The sequence below is a fragment of the Phoca vitulina genome, unplaced genomic scaffold, assembly GCF_004348235.1.
Source record: "Phoca vitulina isolate PV1807 unplaced genomic scaffold, GSC_HSeal_1.0 scaffold52, whole genome shotgun sequence".
Classification (NCBI taxonomy): domain Eukaryota; kingdom Metazoa; phylum Chordata; class Mammalia; order Carnivora; family Phocidae; genus Phoca; species Phoca vitulina.
The window spans coordinates 7,320,544-7,338,866 of record NW_022589755.1 but is presented as its reverse complement, the minus strand read 5'-3'; the positions used below and the strand labels follow the sequence as shown (position 1 = coordinate 7,338,866).

General features: G+C 58.3%; 2 protein-coding genes across 3 annotated transcripts; both read left to right on the top strand.

Annotated features, from left to right (window-relative positions):
* The first annotated feature begins 1,121 nt into the window (after positions 1-1,121).
* On the top strand, positions 1,122-6,104 carry KCNJ14 (potassium inwardly rectifying channel subfamily J member 14). The gene is made up of 2 exons (XM_032388277.1): positions 1,122-2,404; positions 4,175-6,104. Exons 1-2 carry the CDS (start codon positions 1,703-1,705, stop codon positions 4,769-4,771), a joined length of 1,299 nt encoding a protein of 432 aa, XP_032244168.1. The 5' UTR covers positions 1,122-1,702; the 3' UTR covers positions 4,772-6,104.
* A 2,141-nt stretch (positions 6,105-8,245) lies between these two features.
* CYTH2 (cytohesin 2) lies at positions 8,246-16,507 on the top strand. Of its 2 annotated transcripts, none has more exons than XM_032388686.1 (12): positions 8,246-8,448; positions 9,286-9,433; positions 9,523-9,589; positions 10,626-10,744; positions 11,758-11,838; positions 12,334-12,446; positions 12,532-12,680; positions 13,165-13,276; positions 15,159-15,235; positions 15,821-15,892; positions 15,992-16,146; positions 16,235-16,507. In XM_032388686.1, exons 1-12 carry the CDS (start codon positions 8,430-8,432, stop codon positions 16,320-16,322), a joined length of 1,200 nt encoding a protein of 399 aa, XP_032244577.1. In that variant the 5' UTR covers positions 8,246-8,429; the 3' UTR covers positions 16,323-16,507. The 2 variants fall into 2 exon arrangements, with proteins under 2 accessions (XP_032244577.1, XP_032244576.1); XM_032388685.1 differs by lacking the exon at positions 8,246-8,448 and adding an exon at positions 8,824-8,985.
* Positions 16,508-18,323: the final 1,816 nt, after the last annotated feature.

Genomic DNA, 18,323 nt, shown 5'->3' with positions numbered 1-18,323 from the left:
GTTCGTCAACTGATGGCTATTTGGGTTGTTTCCATCTGTTGGCTATCTCTAATAACATGGTCATGAACATTTGTGTACCAGTGGTTTGTGTGGACGTTTGTTTTGTCCTGGGGGGATACCTAGAAGTGGAATTGCTGGGTCATAGGGTAGCTATGTTTAACCATTTAAGGAACTGCCAGACTATTTTTCCCAGCATCTGCACCATTTTACATTCCACCAGTAAGTAGTGTACGATGGTGCCAACTTCTCCACATCCTTGTCAACACAGGGTATCTTTCCGAGTGGATGGAAAACAGCGTCTCGTGGTTTTGATTTGCATTTCCCTGATGGCTAATGACATTGAGCATCTTTTTAGGTGCTTTATGAGCTTATCTTATTGCCTACTTGTATATTTTTCTTAGAGAAGTGTCTCCTCAGATCCTTTGTGTATTTTTTTTTAAGATTGGTTGATTTGAGAGGGAGAGCACAGGAGGGAGGGACAGAGGGAGAGAGAGAGTCTTAAGCAGACTCCACACTGAGTGCGGAGCCTGACGCAAGGCTCAATCTCAAGACCCAAGATCACAACCTGAGCTGAAACCAAGAGTTGGATGCTTAACCAACTGAGCCACCCAGGTGCCCCTCCTTTGCCTATTTTTAAATTGTGGTGTCTTTATTATTGAGTTGTAAGGGGTATTTAGATATTTTATTTTTTTAAGATTTAAAAAAATTTGAGAGAGAGCGAGCGAGCACGAGTGGGGGGCAGAGGCAGAGGGAGAAGCAGACTCCCCACTGAGCAGGGACTCTGATGTGGGCCTCCATCCCGGGACGCCAAGATCATGACCTGAGCTGAAGGCAGACGCTTAACCAACTGAGCCATCCAGGCACCCGTTTTGATATTTTAGATAAAAAACTTCTTACATATATGATTTGCAAACAATTTCTCCCACTGGTGGGTTGTTTTTTCACTTTCTTGATAGTGTCCTTTGAAGCCCAAAAGTTTTTTTCTTTTAAAGATTTTATTTTTAAGCAATCTCTATACCCCATATGCGGCTTGAACTCACAACCCCAAGATGGAGAGTCCCACGCTCCAGGGACTGAGCCAGCCAGGTGCCCTTCAAAAGTCTTTAATTTTGATGAAGTTCAATTCATCCACCATTTTTCCTTTGTTGCTTCTGCTTTCTGAGCCTGTTTTCGAGCCATAGATGGCCTGGGTTCATCTCTCCATGCGGATTCCAAGTTGAGAAACAGTCACCACTCTATGGACTCTGGATTGGTGACACTCAAATCCTAGTTTACTCAACTCTGACCTTGGGCAAGTTAAACGTTTTGTGCCTCCGTTTTCTCATCTATAAGATGGGGATATAATAACGGTGTTGGGCTCCAATATGTAAATCCCTGTAAAGTGCTCAGAACGGTGTCTGGCGCTGGGCAGATGTCTGCTCTAATTACTGCGCTGCTTGCTATAATATTATCACGGCCATGACTTCGTTGCTACCCAAGCATCTCCTATAATGTCATGGTCCTCGATGCTGTACTGTTCCCACTTCCAGGGTGAGTGATATGCCGCCCATTGGCCAGATGAGGCCACCGCGGCCCAGGGAACACGCCTGGCTGAGGAGCCCACCATTCCTGGCACCCCTGACGTTGCTGCCCGTCTCTCGTCTCCGCAGGTTCGGGGCGCCCGCCCCCCCACTAGGCCAAGTGGAGGGGGTGCCCCCGCCCAATGGGCCTGGCCTGGGCCCTGCGCCGCCTTAGCGGCGCCCTGGAGCCAGGGGAGGGCCGCGCCGGCGATGAGGAGGAGGCCGGGCCGGGGCTGTGCCGCAACGGGTGGGCGCCGTCGCCGGCGGGGCGGCGCCGCGGGCGCTTCGTCAAGAAGGACGGGCACTGCAACGTGCGCTTCGTGAACCTGGGCGGCCAGGGCGCGCGCTACCTGAGCGACCTGTTCACCACGTGCGTGGACGTGCGCTGGCGCTGGATGTGCCTGCTCTTCTCCTGCTCCTTCCTCGCCTCCTGGCTGGTCTTCGGCCTGGCCTTCTGGCTCATCGCCTCGCTGCACGGCGACCTGGCCGCCCCGCCGCCGCCCGCGCCCTGCTTCTCGCACGTGGCCAGCTTCCTGGCCGCCTTCCTCTTCGCGCTGGAGACGCAGACGTCCATCGGCTACGGCGTGCGCAGCGTCACCGAGGAGTGCCCGGCCGCCGTGGCCGCCGTGGTGCTGCAGTGCATCGCCGGCTGCGTGCTCGACGCCTTCGTCGTGGGCGCCGTCATGGCCAAGATGGCCAAGCCCAAGAAGCGCAACGAGACGCTCGTGTTCAGCGAGAACGCCGTCGTGGCGCTGCGCGACCGCCGCCTCTGCCTCATGTGGCGCGTCGGGAACCTGCGCCGCAGCCACCTGGTCGAGGCCCACGTGCGGGCCCAGCTGCTGCAGGTGCGGGCCGCCGGGCTGCAAGGGCCAGGCCGGGGCGGGAGGGAGGGACCTGTCGCGGGGGGAATGGTGGGAGATGTAGGCCTGAGGTTGGGGTGTGTGGTTGGCCTGGCAGGTGCGTGGACTACAATTCCCAGCAGTCTCGCGGGCAGGAATCCTGTCGCCCCCCCCCCCCCTTTTGTGGACTGAGGCTCCTTCCTGGATCAGTTGTAGGAGATGGAAACCCGAGAGAGAGGTCTGTGACCAGTGCTAACTGGAGACCTTGGCTTGAAACAGATCTTGAGACATAAAGAGGTTCCTGTGGCTTGAGGATGGGCCCCCAGTGGGGTTGTGGGATATCTAGACCTGAGAAGGCCGCGTCTGTCGTGTAAAGGCTCTAAACTACAATTCCCAGAAGCCTCTGTGGGCAGGGAAAGTATTCCGAAGGGATGGTCTGAGCCGATGATGGAGTTTGTGGGTGGTGTAAACCGTGGCTCGGGTTTTCAGTTACCAGCCCACACAGCGGTACCGAGAGTGGCCTGTGACTTGAGGCCAGGCCCCTATGAGGTTGTGGGAGATGTAGGCCCAAGGATGGGGTGCAGGTCACATCTGCAGAAGAGCTGTGGAACGCAATTCTCCGTGGCCTCTGGGCACGGGGCCCCGCAGCATTTGCGGGAGACTTCATTCCCCGTGTCAGTGGCCCAGTTGGCCCCACCAGCCTCCTGCTCAGGGGAGTACAGGGCTGGAAAACACCCTTGAATTGTGCCTTACCGCCCAAACAAACAAACAAAAACCAAACCAGCTACGACCCCCATTGGCGCCCGGGGTAGCAGCTCCCTCTGGTGCCCTGAGGGAGGCGCCCTAGTATTTCTCTAGAATTGTGCTCAAACTGCCCAAATTCTAGGGCAGTAGTTGTCCTGGCCCAAGTAAAGACACTTAAGAACCCTGGGGTGAGGTTGGACTTTGGTGAGAGGGAGGACGGAATGGTGGTGAGAACTACAACTCCCAGCAGCATCTGGGGGCTCCTGGATTCATGAGTGGGAGAGATACTCTCTCTCCCAGAAGTCTGTGGGGCGCTGACATGGTTGGGAGGTTGGGCATGGAACCAATGGGGGAAGGTGGGGGGAAACTACCAATACCTGGCCTGGGGACTGCATTGTCCCCTCCCACACACACATACACACATACACTCACACATACAGACAAGCTCACACACACACACACACACACACACACACACACACACACACAATGGGACAGAGGGGCTTCTAGTTGGGTTGGGGGATAGATAAGCCAGGGGCTAGCCTGAGGCTGTGGTAGAATACGGAGTGTGGGACCTAGGTTGTCATCCTTATTTATAGCTCAATGGCCATATATTGAAAATTATTTTTCTGTCCCTCTCCTCCTTCTCCAATTGCTGCTTGGACATTACTCCTACCTCTGTTGTCTCTTTAACTTCGTCTCTGCTTTGCTGATTTCTGTGACTCGATACCAATATCATTCTGCCCCTCTGTCCCCTCTCTTTTTCTCTCTTGCGTTTCTATCCCCAAACTCTTTGAGTCTCTGTCCCTCACTCTTTATCTCTGGTTCTGTCCCCCCCTTTCTCTGGACCTCCATGCTCCTCTCTCTGGGCCTCATTCCCCTCTCTCTGGGTCCATATTCTCACCCCACCACCCCTGCCTGTTTCTGCTCTCCCCTTCCTTGGCATCTCCGTTCCTTTATCTCGTCATCTCTGTCTCCATTCATCTCTATGCTCCCTGCCGGCTGTCTTTGGCCCCTCTCCTCTTGCTGCAGCCTCGTGTGACCCCGGAGGGTGAGTACATACCACTGGATCATCAGGATGTGGACGTGGGCTTTGATGGTGGCACCGATCGAATCTTCCTTGTGTCTCCCATCACCATCGTGCACGAGATCGACTCTGCCAGTCCTCTGTATGAACTAGGACGTGCCGAGCTGGCCCGGGCTGACTTTGAGCTGGTGGTCATTCTCGAAGGCATGGTGGAGGCCACGGCCATGACCACACAGTGTCGCTCCTCCTACCTCCCTGGTGAGCTGCTCTGGGGCCATCGTTTTGAGCCGGTCCTCTTCCAGCGTGGCTCCCAGTACGAGGTTGACTATCGCCACTTCCACCGCACTTACGAGGTCCCAGGGACACCGGTCTGCAGCGCCAAGGAGTTGGATGAACAGGCAGAGCGGGCTTCCCACAGCCCCAAATCTAGTTTCCCTGGCTCTCTGGCTGCATTTTGTTATGAGAATGAACTTGCACTGAGCTGCTGCCAGGAGGAAGAGGAGGAAGAGGAGGCCAAGGAGGGGGATGGGGTGGAGGCAGAAGATGGGATTGCCAGCCCCCAAGTACTCACACCAACCCTGGCACTGACCCTGCCCCCGTGATGCCCAGCTGGTGTCTCCCTATTTGTACCCCCTTCCCAGAGATAGCAAGATGGAGAGTTAGGGCCCTCTCCTGGGATGGGGGCAGGTGTTTCCCAAGCCTGACAGACCTGCTGGGTAAATTATTAGCTGGTGAAGTTCTGCCATGCCTAGTGGACCCACCACAGACATACTGGATCTTAATTCCTCTGCGGTCCATGCTCCCTCCCAAGACCCCTTTATCAGCCTGATTCCGGAGTCTCCCCAGAGCTGAGGGATCCAGAATTCTGGACCACCCAAGAGGCAAGGACTGGTGGTTCTAGATTCCTCTAATGTGGCTGGGTTGGTTTGTCGAGCAGGGTCAGGAATCAGTGGTAATATACTGTCTCCAGGGACGGCAACAGAGATTAAGAGTTTGCAGGTCTGGATTGACCTAAGATTCAAGGGACTGTTGCTTCTCGACTCAGCTAACCAAGTAGCAAATCATTTTTTTCTAGACCATGTAAGGAGGGAGGGTTATGGAATGCCCCAAGAATTCAAGACTATCTTTATTAACCAATGACAAAGATTGTTGACTACAGGTCAAGAAAAGACCCTGTGGTTCCAGAAGACTCAAGAGTTAAGATTCTGTGAATCTAGATTGACCACAGAGGCAAGCACTGGTGGTTCTAGAACACGTTGAAGCTAGAATGTTGAGCTACTGAGGAAATGAAATAGTCATGTTTCTAGAATGCACAAAACGAAAGAGTGTCTGAGGGTCTGGAAGGGCGACAGTGACAGCTTGGGAGTTCTTGATATTAGATAACTCCAGACCACTGGCTGTAGAACATCAAACCAAAGGGATAATCAATACTTCCTTATGATCCATGGGGTTTGTTTTTTTTTTTTAAGTGCCATTCTAGAATGTCCAAAGGAATCAGGATTCTGTGGCTCTAGATTGATCACAGAGTCAAGGAAGGAGTGGCGATGCTAGATGGCTGAGATTTGCCGGTTCCAGTTTGCCCAGTGGAGTTGAGAATCTCAATGATTCTTTGTGGTTCTGTAATGCCAAAAGGAATCAAGGCTCCAGGGATCAAGGGTTGTCCATTATTAAAACCTGGAAGGTCTAATCAGCTCCTAGAACTTCGCAGTTCTAGGGAGGTGGACTTGGGACTTGATCGGCAGCATTTCTGGGCTGACCTAGAAAGGGAGGGCCCAGGCAAGACCCTGTGGATAACAGGGCTGGTTGTTGGGCAAGGGAAGAAGAGGCCCAAGGCTGATGAGTCTACGATGCTCTGGAATCCTACACCTAGCAATGTGTGTCTCTTTCTTAAAGATGTTTCACATATGTGTATTATATATATATAATATAAATACAGATATCTATCTATATTTTCCTGTGGTTCATACAAAAGGATTAGAAACTGAGCTTGAGCTAATTGGAATAGAGTCCTTTACGAGGATCCAGGAAGCTTTGCTCTAAATCCCAACTCTGCCGCAATTTACTGCGTGGTTTTGGGCAAATCATTCCCCTCCTTCTTCCCTCAATTTCCCCATCTGTAAAAATGGGGCACTGGAAACTTGAAGTTCTCCAAGGACCTTGCCACTAGGATGATTCCTCACTTCACTGAAGAGGACAGCTGGGGGTGGGGGTGAGGGTCCTATAGATTTCCCAGCTCTCCCTGGTCCTGGAACGCATGGCCTTCCAGGGGCAACTGGGACGGGAGAGACTCTCGGAGGCCAGCTATGAACTTGGATGTGTGAACAACACGGCAGGCAAGGGGTAGTGTGGGCTGTGGCTAAGGGCCAGAATCCCCCCCCACCACCACCACCACTGGTCCAGCTTAGGGGGCAGGGGAAGGAAAACGTAGCTCTGAATGCCAGCTGAAAGTATGTGTTCAGGGGGAGAATTGTGCCCCAGATTAAATCAGTGGGAGCCCTGGGTGATGTGTCTGTGAGTGTGCTTCTGGGGCATGGTTTGTCACGCCTGTCCTCCAACCCCCGCCATACTGCTGTCTAAGTGCCCAGCAGGCTGGGAGCCAACTGCAGAAGGAACCAGTGTCAGGGAGGAGGACACATTCCCACCTGTGTCCCAGGACTGCGGGCAGGCACTGACATTGCCCATTAGCTTGCCCCAGTGCGGCAACAACCCAGGTCCCTGCATCTGGCTTCCCCACCTCCCTTTATCCTTCAAAATCCCGACTTAATAACCGGATGGGATTAATTAGCTAGTTCTCCCAGTGCAGGTGTCTGGGGGTAGGGACGGGGATAATGGAAACACATGGAGAAGGATGTTAAGTTGGGGGTGAAGGGACAGGAAGAGGGTTCTGTTTGGAAGGAAAGAGAGTGGGCCAAAGCTGGTACAGCCTAGCTTCCCACTGGGAAGGACAAGGCCTGGGCCGCTCATAAAGGTCAGGGAGGGGATTAAGAGGCTCCGTGTCTAATCTGTCAGCTTAACCAGGTCCTGGCCCTGAGTCTGTCCCCCACCTGCCTGGCCCAGGGACGGGAAATGAGGACAAGGCCCAGACACCACCTGAGACCCAGTTAGGGACCCGCCCATGACAGGGATGCCCAGGTACTCCATCCGGGCCAGCGGCCGGCACTTGCTTTTTCTGCAAGGAATGGAAATCAGAGGCTGGGGCGGAGCGGGGTGGGGAGACTCCGAGAGGAGGGAGGAGTTTAAGAAGAGCGGGGACCTGAAGTGAGGGGAGTCACAGAGGAGGGAAGGGACTTTGAGAGCGAGGAAGGAAGGAACCAGAGAGGTGGGAGTTGTTATAGGGGGAGGGGCTTGAGGGAGAGGGGGAGGGGCCTGAGAGGCAGAAGGCGCCAGGGAGGCGGAGCCTTCACTATATTTGGCCTTCCCCTAACGTCCCATTCTCCATGACAGACCCCCAATAGCGTAGAAAGAGTAAGTCTTTTGTTTCACCACTCCTTGACTCTCAAGAGGCTGAAGTGGACGGGAAAGTCCTGAGAGGGGTTAAGGAAAGGATCTGGAGATCAGAGGGGCCAGAACCGGAAGGACAGAGGCCAAAAGACGGGCCAAAGCCGTTCCCAGTTGCCTGGCAACCGCTGCGGTCAAAAGCCTGCTTGGCCAGCCAAGGAGGTGTGGCTCCCGGAAACAGCAGACAGTTGTGGCACCGCCCCCTGGCAACGAGACTAACAAAGTACCGCTCCCCAGCAACCTATTACTAGAGGCGGGGCTGGATTGGACTAGCATCCTCCCAGTGCCCTTGCGCAGGCGCAATCCTCTCTGCTCGCGCATTGTCCCACCTCCATGCAACTCCTTTCCGAGCCTTCTCATTGGCGGGCACACCAGCCAAATGTCATCTTTTGTTTCGGAGGCGGGGCCCGGCTCCCTGGCCGCACTCCGATTGGCCCCACAGGCCGTCTAGCTCCGACCGGACAGTGCTACGTCTGCTCCTTGTGTGCCTATTGGCCCTGGAGGACGATCCTTCGGGGTCGGGGGCGGAGCAGACGAGAGGGCCCTCCGTGGATTGGACGGTGTCAGAACGAGGGGCGGTCCCTATTGGCGGGGCGGTTGGGAGGCGAAGGGAGAGTCTTTTCAGCGCTGAGGACTGGCGCTGAGGAGGCGGCGGTGGCTCCCGGGGCGTTTGAGCGGGCTCATCCGAGCCCGCGGGCCAACGCGGATCCAGGCCCGACCGGCGGGACCGCCCCGGACTCCCCGCGGGCCTTCCTAGCCGCCATGGAGGACGGTGTCTATGGTAGGTCAGGGAGGGGCGGGGCCGGCTGGGAGCGGATGGAGCGTTTCGACCCCAACGTTCCGCCGCGAACATCCCTCCCGGCGCGCGCCGCGCGGAGCCTTTCGGCCCCGTCGTCGCCTAGCTTTTGTGGGGCGCGGGACGGGCTTCCGGCGGGGCCCGAGAGCAGGGCGTTCCAGGCCATTGTTTGGGCCGAGCCTGTTTCCGGTGGCGGCGGGAGGGGGCGCGATGGAGCGGTGGAGGCGAGGCCGGGGCGGAACCATTCCCGCTGGAAGGGCCGGGCGAGCCCAGTGCCTGCTGGGAGCCGGGAGGGGGGCTTCTGGGGCGGTTGGGTGGGGAGAAATCTTGGGGGCTGCAGAGATCCCGCTAAGGCGGGGGCGGGGGCCTTCGATGCCCCGCCCCCAACCCCAACTCTTACGAGCTGTCCACAGCTTTCCCAGCCGTAGTTACTTTCCACGGACCCAGGAGTCCCGACACCCAAGCTCCCAGTTACCTCGCCAGGAATGGAGGCAGAAAACCAAGGCCTCAGCCCCCTTCCAAGTAATGGGCCCACCAGTTTGGCCTCCCAGCCCCCTTTTCCCTCAAACTCAGGAGTCCTGACCCCTAGCCTCCCTGTCCGCCCCCAGGACTTAAGTGTCCACATCCGCAGGCCTTCCTCCCCTGGGTTGAGGAATCTAGACCCCCAGCCTCTTCTTCCAGCAGACAGTGGAGGCCCAACCCTCATCCTCATCCTCCCCTGCAATCTAGTCCTGCCCGCCCCAGCCCTGTCCTCCCCCAGATTGCAGGAATCCAGGCTCCCAGTCCCCAGAACTGACCTCCAACCCCTGACCCTACCCTCAGAGCCCCCAGACCTGACTCCGGAGGAGCGGATGGAGCTGGAGAACATCCGGCGGCGGAAGCAAGAGCTGCTGGTGGAGATCCAGCGCCTTCGGGAGGAGCTCAGTGAAGCCATGAGCGAGGTGGAGGGTCTGGAGGCCAATGAGGGCAGGTGAGGGCTGGGGTGGGGAACTTGGGGGTAATGGGACCAGGCCAGGGATGCCCAGGCATTGAGCCTCCATCCCCTGCTCTCTCCTGCAGTAAGACCTTGCAACGGAACCGGAAGATGGCAATGGGCAGGAAGAAGTTCAACATGGATCCCAAGAAGGTGCTTGGGCCATAGGGCTGGGATCCATCAGGCCGATTTTCAGGCCCGGGGGTGGGGGGGGGGGGGTCTGGCACCTTTAGGTTCCAGAAGTGTGCTAGTTAAAGATCTACTTAAGGTGGACAGATGTGGTCCTAATCCCCACATTCAGATATAGGCTGTCCATTTGTTCTCTGAACACTCACCAGGCATTCTGCCTTCCTGACCTTTGCGCGTGCTGTGTCCTCTGACTGGGAGGCTCTCTTCCCCTTTCTGTTCATGTTTCTGGACCCTCTTGTGGGGCCACCTAGGGGCTCAGGAGGAGCTCGAGTCTGGTAGGGAACACGGATGGTGACATGCGCAAAGGAGGTTTGACCAGGGCCACTTCAGAGAGCTGCCAGGGCTGTGGACCCTCACGGTGGGAGCCTTGTAAAGTTAGGGAGGGCTTCCTTGAGGAGAGGACAGTCAGGTCCAGTTTGAAGGACGAGTCCGTGTTCACCAGGTGGAGAAAGATGTTTGTTCATTCGGTCATTCCCATTCTCTGAGGCCCTCTCAGGCTTGCCCCTGTGCTGTAGGCAGCGCTGGAGCCCCAGAGAGGACTTGACCTTACCTTGCCCTCGGCGAGCCCCAAGACGTGGATACCCCACTCCAGAGTCAGATGTAGCTTTCATGGCACAGGGCGAGCCAGAGAACACCCCATCCGGCATGAGGCTTGGCCCTCACAGCCCTCGATGTACTGCTGTCTGCGAACAGTTTCAGATGTTATTCTTCTGGGCCAAAGCAGTTGCAGTTTGTCAGACGTTCAACAAACTCATTGGGCTCCTGTTCCTTGCGGGACCCTGCTCTTGGTGCTTGACTAACCAGGCAAAGGCAGAGGGCACAGTAGGTGCAAAGGCTCTGAGGTGGGAGGGCCGGTATTTAAGGACCTGAGTGAAGCCTGAAAACAAAACCTGGCCAGTTCTGTTGAGGGCGGGGGTGGGTGTGGATGCTGAGGTCCCTGGGGAGGTGGGGGGCAGGGCTTTCTGGCTGTCAGGGCTGAGACCCGGCCCCCACCCACCAGGGGATCCAGTTTTTGGTGGAGAATGAACTTCTGCAGAACACACCCGAGGAGATCGCCCGCTTCCTGTACAAGGGCGAGGGCCTGAACAAGACAGCCATCGGGGACTACCTGGGGGAGAGGTGAGACCCCACCTAGCTCCCATAGTCCCCTGCGCCCAGCTCCTGCCCTTACTGCCAGCTTCCTCTCCCGAGGAGAGGCCCTGATAGACCAGCCTTCTGACTGGATTGTGACGGAAATGGACTGATGGAGGGGTCTGTGGAAGCCTGAACTTGGGGCTGTCTGATCATCGGGGGGGGGCATGGGAATCTGTGGACACCTGGAAAGTCGAGGCCCATCCACTTAGGTGTGAAGACAGCGGAGAACAGCTGTGAGCATTGTGGGGGTGTGAGAATCGTGTAGACAACTGGCATGCATGGGAACTACATAGACAGCTAGGGAGTATGGGGATTGTCAGGGAGCATGGGGACCCATGGACGTCTGGCGCATGAGGATTTTCTGTGGACATTTGGGGTACCTAGGGATTTGTGGACATCGGGGGTGATCTGAACATGTGAGGTGCACAAGACCATTGGGATGTCTGGGTTGCTTAGGGATTGTGTGGACATCTGGGGTGTGTGGGACTTTCTGGACATCTGGCTTGTATCAGGACTATCTGGTCGTCTGGGGATTGTGGGGACATCTGGGGTATGTGGGGGACTGTCTGAACATCGCGGGGAGGTGGTAGCCCTCTGTAGATGTCCAGGGACCATCTGGGGACAGCTGGTGGTGTGGGGATTGTTCTGTGAACAGCTGGGCTGCGGGGGGATTGCCTGGGGTAGATGGGGGCCGTTTCTGGACGTCTGCAGAACTTGGGGGTCAGCAGGGAGGTGATAGCAGGTAGAGCACGTTTGCTGGGTTTCCCTTGACGACAAAGGTTCAGCTAGACCAGGGATGACCTTGCAGCAGATGGTCTTCCCAAGAGCGTGTTCTCAGTCCTCCTGTCCCGGTGCCAGGCCTGTGATGGCGCCAGGCTCAAATTTTCACTGGCTCCAGAGGCAGCCACTCTGCCCCCAGCGTTCCCTTCCTGTCCACTCCCACCCCAGCCTCCCCGGACTCCTTCCTGTGCATGACTCTGTCTCTGTCCACCCTTCAGGGAAGAGCTGAACCTGGCAGTGCTCCATGCCTTTGTGGATCTGCACGAATTTACTGACCTCAATCTGGTGCAGGCCCTCAGGTGAGAGGGATGGGGTTGGAAGGGCAGGGATGTACCTGCCAGGGCTCTCTTTACAACTGCTGAACCCTACTCAGAATAAAAACAGAAAGAAAAACTAGGGACTCGATTGTCTCATGGAACACAGAAGTCCGTGGTAGGGCCTGCTTCAGGCATAGCTGTATCCAGGTGTTCAAATGGTGTCAGAAGGTCAGTTTTCTCTCTCTTTGGGTTGTGCTTGCCACTATGTTGGCATTGCTGTCTCTAGAGCCTCCTTTTGTGTGGCAAAAGAAGCCCCTGGCAGACTTGTTTAGCAAACTTGAAAGAAAGAAAGGTTTTTTTCTGTATAAATTCGCCCCAAGTCCCACGGCCAGTGCTTGTGGGTCAGCTTCGATCCATACCCGAGACAACTGCTGAGGCCACGAGGCTGTTACCGGCTGGCTCCTGACACACGGACCGAGAGCGGGGAGGGGGGTTCTTCCGGTCCTGGCACCCACCCCCAGCTCCTCTCTAACGCAGGCAGTTTCTCTGGAGCTTTCGCCTCCCCGGAGAGGCCCAGAAGATTGACCGGATGATGGAGGCCTTTGCCCAGCGATACTGCCTGTGCAACCCCGGGGTCTTCCAGTCCACAGGTGGGGGCCCGGACTCCTGGGGCCTGGGAAGGAGGGGCCAGGGGCCCACCTCCCTGTGTCGTCACCCCCTGACTGTCTGATGCAGACACGTGCTACGTGCTGTCCTTCGCCGTGATCATGCTGAACACCAGCCTTCACAATCCCAACGTCCGGGACAAGCCGGGGCTGGAGCGCTTCGTGGCCATGAACCGGGGCATCAACGAGGGTGGGGACCTGCCCGAGGAGCTGCTCAGGGTCAGGCCCCCTCTTCCCCTCCGTACAGTCCCCCCCTCACCCCCCGCCCGCCCAGCGCCGTCCCTCCCCGTGCCCTGGGCCCTCCTCCCTGTGTGTCTCCCGCTGCCCGAGCTGGCGAGTGCAGTCATGCTAACCTGTCTGGTTCTTTTCTCTTCCTTCGCTCCCGGGCCTACCTCAGTCTTCATCTCTGTTTCTTTTTTCTGTCTCTCTCTGGCCCTCTGGCTTTTTCGGGATCTCGGTCCATCTGATTCTCCGTCTGTCCATCTCTCTCAAGAACTTTGCAGGCCGCTGCAACTCTGCATCTTTTCTTTCTCTCCTCCTCTCTCTGCTCCCCGGAGCTCCCTCCACCCTTCTGCCTCCTCCCAGGGCCACTCCTCCCGTGGTCCCATTGCCTCCCTGGCTGTTGGAGCCCCCCCACCATGGCCAGGTCACCCCGGGAGGGTCCCTGGGACCTGGAGTTGCTGACTGCACCTTCGCCCCCCAGAACCTCTACGACAGCATCCGAAATGAGCCCTTCAAGATTCCTGAGGATGATGGGAATGACCTGACCCACACCTTCTTCAACCCGGATCGGGAGGGCTGGCTCCTTAAGCTGGGTACGTCCCCTCCTGACCCCGCTGGCTGCCTCTGCAGGGGGAAGTTAGGGGGCCCCGGGCTCTGGACTTGGCTGCCATGCGCACCTGCTGTATGATCTTAGGCAAATGATTTGATCTCTCTGAACCTTAAGTTGCCACATCAGCAAAATGGGGCTGAAAACAAGATTAGGCCTGTGTGCTGGGCCCGAGCACGGGCACAGAGGAGGGGCCCCATAAATACCCGTGGGCATAGGGTAGGCGTTAGGGAGCACTGACTAAATGCCAGGCTCTGTGCTTATGAATTCAGAGTCCCCGGCTGGAATGGAATGGGTGGGGTGGGGCCGATCCACCCGGAAACACGGAGCGCCGGCAGATTCCGGAGAAGTTAACAGGGGTCAAGCAGGTGCCCCTTTCGTGGGGGTGATCTGAGGTTTGGGAGGGGTTCTCATCTCTGGCTTCACGGGAGAGATTCACCGGGGGGCTTTTAAAACCTTGACGGCCAAGCCACAGACTCACAAAGCCAGGATTTCTGGGGCAGGATGGGCTGTCAGTCTTGTTGAAAGCTCCCCGGCCGCCTTCCGGGGCAGAGCCGAGGTTGCAAGCTGCTGGCTGGGGGCCCTGCGCCGTAATGGTAGGTGCTATGGGAGTGCTCGGTGCGGCCTTGGAGCGGAGAGGCAGTGGGTGGCTGGGGGTGGGGGTGGGGACAGATACCTGCATCAGCTCCAAGGGGAGGCAGATGGGTTGGGGGACCCTTAGATTCCATAGAGGCCTCTGGTGCCCCGAGCCGGGAGAGGGCAGGAAAGCGGGCTTGCCGGCAGACCTTTCCATCTGCGGGGATGCTTCCCATTTCCCGGAAGAGGACACTGAGGCTCAGTCACTGTGCAGCAGTCCCCGGGCAGGGGCGGCCTTGGCCCCACATCTCCGACCGAGTGTAGCTTTCCACTCCGTGCGGTCAGAGAGAGGGCCACCTCCTCCTTCAAATGCTGACGCGTAGCAGAGGGTGGTTGGAGGCCGTGGTCGCAGAGATGCTTAATGAAAGCCATTCTTGCTGTCACGGTCTGATCCTTCAGGGACTACGGGGAACCCCAGAGCAGGTCACCTTGAAGCAGGAAGGTGTGGACGCAAGTGGGTTTGAGGACTGGGGTCCAGAGAGGGCAAGAGGTGGTCCTGAGGTCACCCAGCCACTTCGGACCAAACAACCGGGGGTTTTGTCTTCTCCCTTTGGGACGATCTCTTCCCCATGACAGTGGGGGGCCCTCCTGACCGAGGACCTGTCCTGGGGGGCGGGCTGGAGCCGGGCACTGATCTGCGGCCTCCCCAGGAGGGAGAGGGTCATGTCGATGTAACTGGTTTTCTTCCTTCTCTTCCCCCCTCCCTCCCTTCCTCCATCTCTGCGTGTTCCTCTCTGCTGTTTCCGTGTCTGTCCCACCCCCTGTGCTTTCCTGCCCTTGCCCACCCTGTTTCTGTTGCCTGCGGCTTCTGGGGGCACCCCATTCTCCTGCCTTCCCCTCTCCTCGCCTGGTCCTGCCTGCTTTCTCGCTGTCTGCCCCAGGAGGTAGGTACGCTGCCCGTCCTTGCTGCCCGGCCTGACATCAGGGGAGGGGGCTGCCCCGGCCTCGGGCCCACAGGAGGGGGCTGGGGACTTGGACTCTGGGGGGGGCCCCACCGGGCTGACAGACAGACAGGCTTAGAAAGCATGCAACCCCATGCTGGGGGTGGGCGGGCTCCTGGGGCCCAAAAACCTCCTGTCCCTGCTTGTCTCTCTTCCCACACACTGCTTTGTCCTAGGCCCCGCCAGCCCCGCCTTCCCTGCGCTCGCTCTGCCTCTCAGTCCCCTCCCTGTCCTCCCAGAGGCCCTGTCCCCCTGTTGAGCCCAGGCCCCCTCCCACCCCTTCCCTTTCAGGGGGCCGGGTGAAGACGTGGAAGCGGCGCTGGTTTATCCTCACAGACAACTGCCTCTACTATTTTGAGTACACCACGGTGAGGGCAGGGCTGGGCTTCGCTCTGGGGCACTGGGAGGAGGGGCTGGGTGTCAGGTGCCCGGGGTCTGAGGGAGGAGGGCCTGAGGGCCGGGACATCTGGGTCTGAGGGCCTGGGGGCCAGGATATCTGGGTCTGAGGGAGGAGGGGGCTGGGGGCAGAGACTCCCGGGTCTGAGGGAAGAGGGGGCTGGGGCCGGGACGCCGGGGTCTGAGGGAGGAGGTGGCTGGGGGTCTGGACTCCCGGGTCTGAGGGAGGAGGTGGCTGGGGGTCTGGACTCCCGGGTCTGAGGGAGGAGGCGGCTGGGGGGTCAGGACTCCCAGGTCTGAGGGAGGAGGCGGCTGGGGGCCAGGACTCCAGGTCTGAGGGAGGAGGTGGTTGGGGGTCTGGACTCCCAGGTCTGAGGGAGGAGGGGGCTGGGGCCGGGACTCCTGGGTCTGGGGGAGGAGGGCTGCATCAGTGCACTAGGACTGCTGTGACAAAGTACCACGAATCCGTGGCTTGAACCACAGACGTTGCTGGGGTTCTGGAGGAGGGGCTGGGCAAGAACTGGGGAGTCTGAGTCCTGTCCCACTTGTTCCTTAAGGACAAGGAACCCCGCGGAATTATCCCCCTGGAGAATCTGAGCATCCGAGAAGTGGATGACCCCCGAAAACCGGTAAGGCCCTCTCCGTATCCCTGCCTGCCGCGGTGGGGGGCCGCCTCTGGTCCCAGGGCCGCTCCTACCCGCCGTTCCTCTGCTCTCGTGTCTCCCCAGAACTGCTTTGAGCTTTACATCCCCAACAACAAGGGGCAGCTCATCAAGGCCTGTAAAACGGAGGCGGACGGCCGGGTGGTTGAGGGGAACCACATGGTGTACCGGATCTCGGCCCCGACCCAGGAGGAGAAGGAGGAGTGGATCAAGTCCATCCAGTGAGCCCAGGCTCTGGGGTCCTCGGGCAGGGAGGGGGCCGGGGCCTGGGCTCCTTGGCCCTCACCCTGGTACCCTCCCCTTCTGCAGGGCAGCCGTGAGTGTGGACCCCTTCTATGAGATGCTGGCAGCAAGGAAGAAGCGGATTTCTGTCAAGAAGAAGCAGGAGCAGCCCTGACCCCCCGCCCCCCAACCCCATTATTTATTACGGAGCTGCCCCACCCGGGTGGCCGGACCCCTGGGCCCCGGGGCTGCGGATCCTGGTTCTCCAATCCTGGTTCTCTGTTTGGAAAATTCACCACCTCTAGCTCCTCTCTCGTTATTTGTAATTAACACACTGTTGGTAATCTTATTAATTATTTAACCGCTCGCGGCCTGGGACCCCTCCTTTCTCAGGGTTGACAGGGCTGAGGTGCGTGGGGCGTAGCCCCCCGGGCAGCCCACGCATGAGCGGGGCCAGGAGCCACCGGTCTCTGCTGCGGGCTGTCCCCGTGCGTGAGGGACGGATGCTGGCAGAGGCTGCAGCCGAGTGGGGGCTTCCCACGTCCGTCCCTTCGGGTTTCACCCCGAGCCTGCGGGGCTGGAGTAAGGGAGACGTTCAGTGGGGCAGCAGTCAGTGTGGAGTTAGAATTGCATGGCATTGAGCGTGCGGGCAGGCAGAGGTTTTGGGGCGAGGCCTAGCATTCATTCCAGACGCGACTTGACGGCCAGGAGCCGGGCAGGTGCTGGTCCTCCCTCGTTGCTCTCACCGGGCTCGTGGTCCGGGAGGGGCGGCAGATAGTAGCTGATGGGGTTGCGAGCTGGGCCGGCGCGTGAGTGTGAAAACTAGAGAGCTGATCGAGCTGTGGGGGGATCTACTCGGGGAGCACATGGGGCGGATGAGCCCGGAAAAGAGAAGGCGGAAGGCCTTGCCGCTGGGCTGTCCCCGGGGCTTGGCAAGAGGTAGCTGGTGTCAGACGGGGGCTGGATGGGAGCGGTGGGTGGGGGTAGGGGACTGTGGGGCCATCTGGCCCGTTTCTTAGCCACCAGCGGCTGGTCGTCTGGAGGACATTTTACACCAAGCAAGGATAGCTCTGGGAACCCGCGTTATGTCTCCTGTCCTGGGAATCAGCCTCTGAAGTGTGCGGACTCCTTTCCTAGAGGGCGAAGGCTTGAGGGGTGGGGTACCCCTGAGCCCCAGGTCCAGGCCTGTTCCCCTTGGCCCTCCAGCTTGGGATATGCTTGGCGTCCCCAAAGAACAAAGGCACAGAGATCCTGAGGGGGGTGGGTTGGCAGGGTGGGAGACCCCGGGTCACTTATGCCCAAATCTGCAGTGGAGACTTGAGTGTGCGAAACCAGGACTTTGGACAGGTCCCAGGACCAGCCCGGAACTGGAAGCCTGCCCCCGCAGGGGTGCCCAATTGCATTTCCTCCCTCCCACATGCTGTGTCTTCAAAGGGTCGAACCCCTAATTGAGTGCTCCTGGTGGTGTGGGAATCTTGGGCCTTGGGCCTGGCTCTGCCCTGGGCCCCAGGCATTCGCCTGCTCCCAGCACACTGCCCCCTCTCCCAGAGCGCTATGGCAACACTGCTGTCCTCGGAGGTGGCGTTCCTCTCCCCGCACAACCCTTGGACTACGATTCCCAGCAAGCCGTGCAGCTTGCCGGCGCCGTCCGCGGGAGAACCAGTCTCGAGGCCTCCTGGGAGTTGTAGTTTCCCAAGGCTCCAATGCGGGGTTTACTTTAGCCCGGTCTCCTACCCTAGTGTGCAGGTTGGGGAAAGAGGCCCTGGCCACTTTAACCCCCAGGCACTGATGGGAAGTGGAGTTCCCAAATGAGGCAGTGGGATTCTCTATTCCAAACTTTCCAGGGAAATGGGGGTCATCAGCCCAGGGAGAAATGAGGTCTCTGGGTAAATAGAGGGTCCCACCACTCCCTCACCTTATCCTGCCCTCCTCCAGGGAGTGAACCCATAGGTACTGAGTGCCCACTAGCGGGGGAAGTAGTTGGCTCAGCAAAGATGCCCTGGAAGGGCATTGCAGGCACAGGGAACAGCAGGAGCAGAGGCAGGAAAAGGCTTGGTATGTTGGAGTAACGGACGGCAGGCTTGTGTCCTGTACGGTGTGATTGAGGAGGGAAGTTGGTAAGACGTGGGAGTCAGAGGGGATGCATAGGCCTGATCATTTGGAGCCCAATCCGCCA

Excerpts from the sequence above, each read along its gene's own strand:
- KCNJ14 (XM_032388277.1), top strand. The coding sequence starts at position 1,703 with ATGGGCCTGGCCTGGGCCCTGCGCCGCCTTAGCGGCGCCCTGGAGCCA. Across the intron at positions 2,405-4,174 it reads TGCGGGCCCAGCTGCTGCAG|CCTCGTGTGACCCCGGAGGG; the intron begins GTGCGGGCCGCC and ends CTCTTGCTGCAG.
- CYTH2 (XM_032388685.1), top strand. The coding sequence starts at position 8,949 with ATGGAGGCAGAAAACCAAGGCCTCAGCCCCCTTCCAA. Across the intron at positions 13,277-15,158 it reads GGGCTGGCTCCTTAAGCTGG|GGGGCCGGGTGAAGACGTGG; the intron begins GTACGTCCCCTC and ends CTTCCCTTTCAG. Across the intron at positions 15,236-15,820 it reads ACTATTTTGAGTACACCACG|GACAAGGAACCCCGCGGAAT; the intron begins GTGAGGGCAGGG and ends TTGTTCCTTAAG.